Source organism: Urocampus carinirostris, chromosome 14, assembly GCF_059441175.1.
Source record: "Urocampus carinirostris isolate Australia breed hairy pipefish chromosome 14, RoL_Ucar_1.0, whole genome shotgun sequence".
Lineage (NCBI taxonomy): Eukaryota > Metazoa > Chordata > Actinopteri > Syngnathiformes > Syngnathidae > Urocampus > Urocampus carinirostris.
In genome coordinates this window covers 33,791,329-33,801,827 of record NC_142362.1, presented here as the reverse complement: position 1 = coordinate 33,801,827, position 10,499 = coordinate 33,791,329, and the positions used below count along the sequence as shown (strand labels likewise).

At 38.5% G+C, this 10,499-nt stretch overlaps 1 protein-coding gene across 2 annotated transcripts in view; it reads left to right on the top strand.

The window, feature by feature from the left end:
- Positions 1 to 10,499, top strand: part of LOC148353235 (collagen alpha-2(VI) chain-like) — a 19,583-nt gene continuing 9,084 nt past the window's right edge. The window contains exons 1-16 of one of the 2 annotated variants that reach the window (XM_088352280.1): positions 1 to 183; positions 1,666 to 1,813; positions 2,379 to 2,989; positions 3,072 to 3,092; positions 3,171 to 3,236; positions 4,366 to 4,419; positions 4,506 to 4,550; positions 4,633 to 4,659; positions 6,044 to 6,070; positions 6,163 to 6,207; positions 6,285 to 6,338; positions 6,427 to 6,489; positions 7,974 to 8,036; positions 8,111 to 8,164; positions 8,253 to 8,288; positions 8,350 to 8,412. In XM_088352280.1, the coding sequence (XP_088208406.1) occupies positions 1,678 to 1,813; positions 2,379 to 2,989; positions 3,072 to 3,092; positions 3,171 to 3,236; positions 4,366 to 4,419; positions 4,506 to 4,550; positions 4,633 to 4,659; positions 6,044 to 6,070; positions 6,163 to 6,207; positions 6,285 to 6,338; positions 6,427 to 6,489; positions 7,974 to 8,036; positions 8,111 to 8,164; positions 8,253 to 8,288; positions 8,350 to 8,412 (1,365 nt within the window). In that variant the 5' untranslated portion in view covers positions 1 to 183; positions 1,666 to 1,677. Of the gene's footprint in view, positions 184 to 1,665; positions 1,823 to 2,378; positions 2,990 to 3,071; positions 3,093 to 3,170; positions 3,237 to 4,365; positions 4,420 to 4,505; positions 4,551 to 4,632; positions 4,660 to 6,043; positions 6,071 to 6,162; positions 6,208 to 6,284; positions 6,339 to 6,426; positions 6,490 to 7,973; positions 8,037 to 8,110; positions 8,165 to 8,252; positions 8,289 to 8,349; positions 8,413 to 10,499 lie in introns of both variants that reach the window. The other variant, XM_088352279.1, reaches the window with a different exon arrangement.

Below are 10,499 nucleotides of genomic sequence, written 5' to 3'. Positions count from 1 at the left end.
TGCGTGCAAGCGGCCTTAGTGGGGGCGAGGACTCCTGTTAAATTCAACCGGCAGCTCCCCTCTAAAGGCAAACGTCCACTAAACAGAGACTGCAGAGGTTATCTTTAAAATTTGAGGACGTTGAGAGATTTTTCACAGATGGACAGGGTTGAGTGAGGAGCATTTTGTTTTCCAAATTTTGCGGTGAGTGATTACTTTGAATATTTTTCGTCATCAAATAAAAATAAGGGTTGAAAATATACCGATCAACTAAATCGGCTGGGAAAAGGTAAAATGATCTGAAACAATGTGTATGGGATCAAAATAAAATCTCATTATGTGGACTAGCTCAATGTTTTTCAGCCAGGGTGTCTTGACACTTTGTCTAATAGGTTGCAGAACATTGCCTTATTTTATCTTTGTAAGGAAGGCACTTTATTCAAAATCTTTGCTTTTTTTCAGTTACCAGCCAAGAACTGTAACAGTTATCTATGTCAGTAGCTGGCAGCAGATTACTTTTTGTTTCCTTTATATACATATTATCTGCTCATGAGCTAGTATAGTATATTTAATAACTTATTTTGTTTGATTAAGCTGTTAAAGATCGCATTCCAGAAAAAATAACAATTAAAGAATGTATAAATCTCACGCAAAATGTTGCTGATTTCAATAAGTATTTTTTCATGTCAAAAATAAAATTAAGAAAAAAATGTAGACAAAACAAGTTTTACTGTCAGATAATTGTTGCTCATTACCTTAGTTATAATCCCCAAAAAGTGAAATAAAAAAACTGGTTAAAAATACATGCAACCATTATCTGCACCACTTATCTTCAGTAGGGTCACGGGTGCGCTAGAGCCCATCCCAGCTATCTTCGGGCAGTGGGCAGGGGACACCCTGAAATGGTTGCCAGCCAGTTGCAGGGCACACAAAGACGCATAACCACTCGCTTATTCACACCTAGGGACACCTTGTACCAGCCAATTAACCCGAAATGCATGTTTTCGGAATGTGGGAGTTAACAAGAGTGCTTGGAGAAAACCTATACAAGCACGGGGAGAACATGCAAACTCCACACATAATTTAATTCTTAGTGTCTGTTTAAGGGATACTGTAATATTGGACCTCTAGATGTAGCTGAATTGTGCAAAGACATCAAAAATGAGTGCTAAAACATACGAGAATCAATACAAACTACAAGGCTCAACGGGACAGACAGTGGAGTTTTGTTTTCCACCACTAAGAGGTAACAAACAATACACATTACCCATTTAAACGCTAAAGTAATGAATTAAAAATATAGGAGTTGAAAGATTGTCTACAGCACATATTCAGATTTTTTTTTATCTTCCCTAAAAATGTCTATTGAAATAATTAGGGATTATATTTTTAAAAAACACCCACCATGTCAAACAGGACATTGCACAAATTCAAAAACCTGCACGTCATTGTTTTATTTAAGTTTCCCACATTGATAATTGTAGCAGTGGAGAGATAAGGTCCACTGTGCACATTTCTTTTAATTCTGCGTTTTCCACTTAGAGCGAGGTCACTCACACACACTTTTCAAACCTGTGATAAACATTCTTGGTTGCTATGACACCGTCATTTGTGTCCTTGTGTTGGTTGACATCAGCTTCCTGTATTTAAACCCAAGGCTTCTACATCTTCTTTGCCTTATCACAGGGGACAGAGACAATGGCGAAAAAAAATTTGGGGGCGTTCATTTTCTTGTGCGTTGTCCAAGCTGCAATCCCTCAACTGACTCCTCGTGGACCGAGGCCAGTACCTCCACTTGGAGACAGACCAGATGAGGATCCGCCAAAAACAGAAGGTTGTGAGTGTGAGTCTGCATTGATTTATAGAATAAAGCAATAAATGTTAAAGCACCTAAATACCTTAAGACAGGGGTTTTCAACCAATGTGCCAGGTCCCTCTCGAATGGGACCATAATTCAAGATTGGATCTCACACTTGCACCTGAAATAATCTCATACATAAGAGTGAAAGGAAACCTTTCCCATATACTGGTCAAACGTTTTCAAACACTGGTCGAACCTTTGAGTTCATAAAACCAAGTCGAACACACTCACAGTGCTGTAATGATCTGATAAACAAATGTCAAAAGCTTACACACCCACATGTCAAATGCTTTGAAACACACTGCTCAAAAGCCCAAATGCACATTTGCTCACAGTACTGGTTAAATATTTTACTATAATGAACACAAACATTTCAATCTAATTAAAAACACATAAAAAAATGTAAAATATGCATGTATATTTAATGATAAATGGGAAAAATTGGAAAGGTCTCCAGGACCAACGCTTAAAAAGGTTGGGAAACACTGGAATGAAAGAATAATTATGTATTTCATTACCTGATGTTTTTTCCCCCTAGCCAGGACAGTGATCTGTCCAATCAAGGTGTTCTTCACCATCGACACCTCTGAGACTATCGCCCTACAGGAGTCACCACCCGGAATACTTGTTGAAAAGATCAAAGACTTCACACGGCTTTTTGCCCAGAAGCTCGTGGATGAGGAGTACCAAAGTCTAGTTCGCATGGCATGGTCCATCGGGGGCCTGCATTTCTCGCAGAATCAAGTGGTGTTCAGTCGCTTGACCAGCAGAGAGACTTTCATCAGCAACCTTGGCGGGATTCGCTACCTGGGCAAAGGCACCTACCTCGATTGCGCCCTCAAAAACATGACGAGGCAAATGACCCAACACCAAACGGGGACCAAGGCTGTCCAGTTCTCTGTGGTGATTACAGACGGACACGTTACGGGAAGTCCCTGCGGAGGGATCAAGGCAGCGGCTGAGGAGGCTCGCGAGCAGGGAATTCGGATTTTTTCTGTGGCAGGGTCCAGATCCATTGATGAATTAGGGATGAAGGAGATAGCCAGTTCGCCGGCAGAGGTTTACCGCAACGACTATTTAGCTGTCGAAACTGTTGCTGGTAGATCGAAGATAAAGAGAGAATCTATTGATCGTATTATACAAGCCATGGTGAGTTCCTAGTCCAGTTTTCATGATGCAACTATCTCTTCAGCAGGTACATTTTTTGATTCATTTAGTCTTTTAATTGCAGAAATATCAAGCCTATTTAGAGGTAAGTGGGACAGCAATCTGGCCTGTCCTCAATTTTAACGTTTTTCATTGAAATATACTGATAATTCTGATCTTGCAGTGCCACCAACAACAATGCTTCAAAACTCCAGGGATCCTTGGACCAAAAGGTCCACGAGGGCCAAAAGTAAGCCTAATATGAGAGGGTGAGATGGTTTGGATGGAATACTGTATTTATTTGTTTATAACGGGCACCCTTCTTTTTTGATTAAAAATTGGTATCAAATTTGTTTCACTTTTTTCAGCTCAAACTAAACATTGTAAGTGACGCAAGTGGTTGAATATGTGAAGCCATGATTTAATAATTTATTAAAAACGTAAACTATAAACATAATACCAACATGAAATTTACAATGTATTTGTTTAATGTCCTTCTAAGTCTGATTCATCATCAGATACACCAAAAAGTTGATTCACTCATTGCGCCTTTTTGTATTCCTTTATATCTTTCAGGACGAGTTTCTGTTTTCTCCTTTCTCTCACTTTAAATTTTGGTCGTGAATAAAAAAAATATTCTGATATCGCGACAAAATTCAATGCTTTTATATGTATTGTCTATATCACTGGTGGTCTAGTGGTTAAGATTTGATGATTTTACTACTGCGACCTGAGTTTGGTTCCCATTACATCCAGTGTTATATGAGTGTGGTCAGTGTCATTTTTTTGACTGATCAATAATTGCACAAATACAGTTATATACTAACATAAAACCTCATGTAGACACTAAATGCGGTAATTGTTAAAGGTCTTATGACTTCAGTTAACTGACCGTTTTGATATTCATGGATGGTTTGGGTTTGATAGTTTACGATGACATAATTTTACAATAGCCCCTCTTGGTAAGAGATTAATTTGTTCCCGACCTCGTATCTACAATTTCTCTTACCTTAAACAAAATTTCCCCCGAAGAAATAAGTAAAAAACAATCAATCCTTTCCCAGCCTCCAAAAATCCTTAGATTTAACCTTGAATAACTGTAAAACAAATCTTTTTGATCATTAAAAAATAGTACTTGACTTAAGAGTCATAAGATAAATATAATTATACTAACGAATTAACGAACTAATTGTGTGTACTTACCATGGAGGTGGTATTGATAAAATAATTAGTGAAGGTCAAATAATGCATGCTGTACCTTTAAAATTAGGAGGATTATATGTGTCTGGAACAAATAAACTGCACAAGAACGACTGACGTGGTTTTAAGATAGGACACTACACAGTAATCGTAACAAAAATAGTTTGGATGTGTTCTAGGGTAGGAAAGGAGACAGTGGCCATCGTGGACCAAAGGGGGAAAAGGGAGAACAGGTAGGAAGTTTATACCAATATTTATTTCTTCCTTTTTAGGATACTTCACTCAAAACTGTAAGATTTTTTTTCTCTCAAACTGATAGGGTGATAACGGCATCGAGGGTCCAATCGGACGTCCCGGACCGAAGGTTTTCTGAGGGAAACTAATCCACAAATCATGTATAGATTGTTTCGTGTTATTCACAAATGATGCTTTGTGCTTTCAAATAGGGAGAGATCGGCTTGAAGGGTGACAAGGTGAACTGATTTTTACTTTTCATTATTTGATGATCTGTATAAAGCAGTGTTTGTCAAACTTGTTGAGCCGAGAGACACTTATTTCATTAAAAAAAATGTTATAGCACAAAATTTGTTGAAAATGTTAAAAATTAAATTCCCTGCACCAGTTTTATGTTTTCATGTAAACATGTTGCCCAAATTGACAGTATGCTCAGGGGCTTGTAACAAACTCCAGAAGTTCCCTGGTGACTTATGAATCATCCAATGTGGACCTAAATGCCATTAAGTCTAAGTTTAAATGCACCTGCTCTGTGATGGGCTGAAATGGTCTGTAAGAGAAGTCACTGGAGAACAGACAACATTATGAAGACCAAAGAATGCATCAGGCAGGTCCGGGATAAAATTGTGGAAAAATTAAAAGCAGGAATGGGATCTATTTTGCTACATTTACACATTTCCCAGAGCACTGAGCGAGCTATACTTTTTTTGTAAGGCAATGCATTTCCTTTTTTTGTTTTTTTAAGTTTTACTATTTTTTTATTTTTATTTTTTGTGGAAAAACAACAAAATAAACACTTAAAAATGAGCAAAATGTATCTGCCAGTGGAACACTTTTTAAAAACTGTTTTCCTCCGAACATAAAAATCTAAAATAAGCAAAAGTATCTTGACTAGTGTTTCTGTACTGCAGTGGTAAGCACATTTTCGAATAAAGTTCCCGGTTCGAGACTGGGTGGAAACATATATTGGCCTGGAGAGGTATGGGTGCCATCAGGATGTATTGGCCCAAGATGCACCACAGGAAATGGTGCCTCTACAAGTCAAGTCAAGTCATTTTTATTTGAATAGCCCTAAATCACGAAGAGTCTCAAAGGGCTTCACAGATTATTACACTACATTACACAGACTATTTTTCTGAATATTATTATACATTCCCCTGCTCTGGAGCCGACGAGAAGAGTAGGTTATTCTTATGCTATAGAGTAGAAGTGAGTTTTAAGCTTAGATTTAAACATTTTCACTGAGGTAGCAGATCGGATCTCAGGGGGAAGAGCATTCCACAGCACCGGTGCCTGGATGGAGAACCCTAGTGGTTAAGGATTCCAAACAAATAATTAAAAAAAATTAATGTATTATTTTTGCAGTGGAATTCTGAACAGCTTCATCAAACAAAATAAGTTATAAAATGTACTGTACTACATCATGAAAAGATAATAAGTTTACTGAAAGGGATTATCGTAATCCACTGCCACCTACAGATATGAGTAAATGATACAGTTACTTTGTGGATAAATTGGAGAAAGCAACAATACTATAAATTTGGCCGATTTCCTGCGGCACACTGGTTGAAAAAAACACTGGTCTGAAGAAACTAACAATTGACTATTGTTCATATTTAATAGGGTGAGGTTGGAGCTACTGGAGTAAAGGTAAAGATGTTTTCATAAAATGCGGTGGATTTGAACAGGTGCATTTAGTGCTTTCTTCTTTTTTTTAACTCATCTCTGTATTTACAATTCAGGGTTTGGCTGGGTTGCCAGGACCAAATGGAACCAATGGACAGAAGGTGTTTTTTTACAGTGATGCAAACTGCGCAGGTTTATCCTATCTACCAGCTAGCAACATTTAATGTTCCGTGTTCAGGGTAAGATTGGTCGTATTGGGGCAAATGGCTGCAAGGGGGAACCAGGTGATCAAGTGAGTTATTTACCGTACATATATTTTCTTTTGATCGTTTTTTTTAAATTTGCCACTTAAGTATTTTTCTCCCTTTGTTATTTTAAAGGGTCTTGATGGATACCCCGGAGAAGTTGGGGATTTTGGCCCACTGGGTAAAAAAGGTCAAAAGGTATTTGTTTATATTTTTAACGGAAAATACTACAAGGATTGCGCAGTGGTTAGCGCATGTGCGGCACAGTTCATGTCTTGGGAACCTCCTGCGTAGGTTCAAATCCAGCTCCAGACTTCATGTGCGGAGTTTGTATGTTCTCCCCGTGCTTGCGTGGGTTTCCTCCGGTTTCCTCCCACATTCCAAAAACATGCATTTCATGTGAATTGGCCGGTGCAAATTATCCCCAGGTGTGAATGAGCGAGTTCGTTGTCTGTCCCCATGTGCCCAGCAATTGGCTGGCAACCAGTTCAGGGTGTCCCCTGCCCACTGCCCGATGATTGCTGGGATGGGCTCCAGCACCCCCGCAACCCCACTGAGGATAAGCGGTGTAGCTAATGAGATGAGATGAGACTACAAGGATTTTTAGAATATCCCAGCTGGAACAAGAGTTCTAAATGTTTTTTTTCCTCACAAGGCTATAATGTTGTGAAACGACGTAGCAAAGCGAGACAGACACATTCAATTTGAGCTGTTAAACATTTCACAAGTCGAGTGTGGTTTTAAGAGAGAAAATGCTGTATATATTTGTTCCAAAGAAAGATTCCAGGTTGATAACAGGGGGAAACAAACCTTAAGGTTTATAAAAGACAATGCATTTCATGGAAGAAAGTCTTTCTCCGCCAAGATTATTTTGCTGAAAATAAGTATTATTTTCCTGATTACTGCATGTGTACCTTTTTTTTCTACTAAAATAAAAGTATAATACTTTAAAAAGTTGCAAAAAACATCCAATATAGCAGAGGCATATAATTGTGTCTCTTTTTAAGTATAATTTTCCTGTCTGATTAAAAAAAAATCATAAATGAAGAAAATTATTTTCAAATCGAAAAAAACTAACAACATAATGAGATTTGAAAACAATTCACACGTTTTACTCCTTTCTCCTTAATTAAGATGACCTTTTGCAGTTTATTTTCCTCTCTCCTTGGGATGTTACATAATATAAGCAGGCTACAAGCAACCAGCTACGTTGTTAATTTGGCATGGTTTTGCTAACCAGCTCGTCACCTTTATACCTAGCTTCTAGATTTTGTTTTTAATCTAGAATGTTATTTTTCCTCTTCTACCTGAAACATACAGAACTGTAGCTTAACCTTAAAATTAGTGTTTTGTTTATAGAACTGAAAAACTAAAATTTAGCTTGATTTTGCTCACCCGCTAGCTTGTTTTGTGGTTAGCTTTTAAATGTAGCGTTAAATTTAATGTTTTAGATTTTTTTTCTCAACTTGAAACAAACATATTTGTAGCTAAAAAAAAATCTGTTTTAGTTGTAAAGGCCAAAACAAAAATTTGCAAGAAGATAAAGAACAAACAAGTATGCTGTTATGATTTAGCACCATCCTCATCTTTTCAGAAAGTGTCCATTAATCATGTCAAATGTTTACTCTGGATTTTTTTAAAGTGAGATTATGTTTTCACTTGCTGCTTTTCTCGTCTTCCAGGGAGACACCGGCCTTCCAGGCAAGTCAGGTGCTTTTGGCCCTGAGGGTGAACAAGGAGCAAAGGTGCAAATCTAATTATTACACTGTGTGAATTATCAAATTCATACCAGTTACATCGCTGGACTGACTGTCTGCAGGGAGAGACAGGAAACCCAGGAAATCCAGGATCCCCAGGAGAAAAGGGTCCAGCGGTACATGAAATTCATTTTCATTCGAGTCATCTAACAAAGTCAAACAATTAACCAGAGTCAATCATTATACTGTGATGACTCTTTTCAGGGACTACAAGGATTTCCCGGACCAAGAGGCGAATTGGTATGTTTAAATTTTCTTCGGTTGAATTTGTTTCAATCAGTTCAGAGGCGAATGTCCACAGGGAAGGAGAGGAAACGAAGGACCGAAAGGAGTTCAGGGAATTGTTGGGAGAAAGGGCGAAAAGGTAAAAACAATATTCAGAATGTTCATTTACTTTGGTCAATGTCCATTTCATGAGGAACAGTCTAAACAATGTTTTTATGAGTGCTGTGTTTGGTATAAACTTCTTTGAAGTTGTGTAAACGAAACGTGCTAAACATCAAAGAAAAGAGACATGCAATACCTTACTTAGCAAGTGGAAAGCTTCAGTCACACAATTCAAATGACCCAATTCAGGGGTCTCCAAATTTTTTTAAGCTCAGAGCTACTTTTTGTTACTAATTAGCACAAAGGGGACCTAGTTTTATATGCATTTCAAAAATAACTTATGTTATTAGTCTGTTGTTACCAGGTTAAATATTGGAAATCGGGTTAAATAAACTCAATCAACCACTAACAAAATAATTTTACTAGAAAAAATCTCAATGACGGGCGGCATGGCAGATGAGTGGTTAGCGCATGAGTGACACAGTACTGAGGTCATGGTTCAAATCCAGCGCGGAGTTTGCATGTTCTCCCCGTGCTTGCGTGGGTTTCCTCAGGGCACTCCGGTTTCCTCCTACATTCCAAAAACATGCATGTCAGGTGAATTGGCCAGTTCAAGTTGTCCTTGGGTGTGAATCAGGGAGTGAGTTGTCTGTCTGTGCCCTGCGACTGGCTGGCAACCACTTTGAGGTGTTCTCTGCCCACTGTCCAAAGATAGCTGGGACGGGCACTAGCAACCCCGTGACCCTACTGAGGATAACGGTGCAGATAAAGGATGGATGAAAATCACAATGACACAGCAATGGTTAGCTATTTTCAGAAGAGGTCTGCAGGTACCTGAGCTATCCTTTGGTGGCACCATGTTGGAGACTCCTGATCTAAAGGTACTAGAATAAAGTAATACTCCCTGATAAACAGTCTCCTGAAGTACAAATTAAGTTAAAAAGGCCCGGGTGGAAATTGAATTCAAGACCCCTGGTTTACAAGACCAGTGCTCTACCCACTGAGCTACAAAGCCTGATTTTAGAGCATGAGATAATGGTTCTGATGTAAATAGTTCAACAATGACCACACCGGCTAAACCAACTACGTTAATATTACTTCTTTATGAGGTTAATTATTGGAAGTACCGGTAAGGTTAAATAGACTCTTGCGTCAAATGTTAGGTCAGAAATACTCCAAAAATACTAAAGATACACAACAAAAATTCTACTTTGAAAATATTACAAAAATGCAATTGCTCCCACATTCACCCAACACATGAAATGGCCCGGTTCAAGAACGGGTGCCACTACAACCCTAGTGGGTAAGGGATCCACCCACCCACAAACCACATAAATACTGCAAAATACTACAATAATACCGCATTACAAAAATACTATGACAGAAAGATTACAACATAAATACTCCAAAAAAACATCTAAGGTAATATACAAAAATATCACAGAAATACTACATAAATACTACTATGTAAATACTAAAAACACTACAAAAATAGTACTATGGAAATACTTCAAACACACTACAGCAGAATTTCTACAATAACCAAAGGGAAACACTGCAGAAATACTATAAAATGACTTCTACAGAAATACAACAAAATGCCACAACTGTGATACTGTGATACTATAATACTACGCTAGACAGGCCCTGACAAGAAATTAACTTACGATCGCTGGTTTAAAAGACCAGTGCTGTAATCACTGAGCTACAAAGCCTGACTTTCATATTGAAAAGCTTTTTCAAATGAAAAGGAACCTATTTTCACTAAACGATAAATCAAAATATAAGATCAAGATTGTCATTCAAAACAGTAATTTAGGACTTAGACTACAACCACAAAAGCAGCTACAGTAACATCTATTATCTGCAACACTTATCGTCAGTGGGGTCGCTGGAGTGCTGGAGCCCACCCCAGCTATCTTCGGGCAGTGGGCAGGGGACACCCTAAACTGGTTGCCAGCCAGTCACAGGGCACACAGAGACGGAGAACTCACTTGCTCATCCACACCTAGGGACAATTTGGACCGGCCAATTAACCTGACATGCATCTTTGGAATGTGGGAGGAAACCGGAGTGTCCGGAGGAAACCCACGCAAGCACGGGGAGAACATGCAAACTCCACAC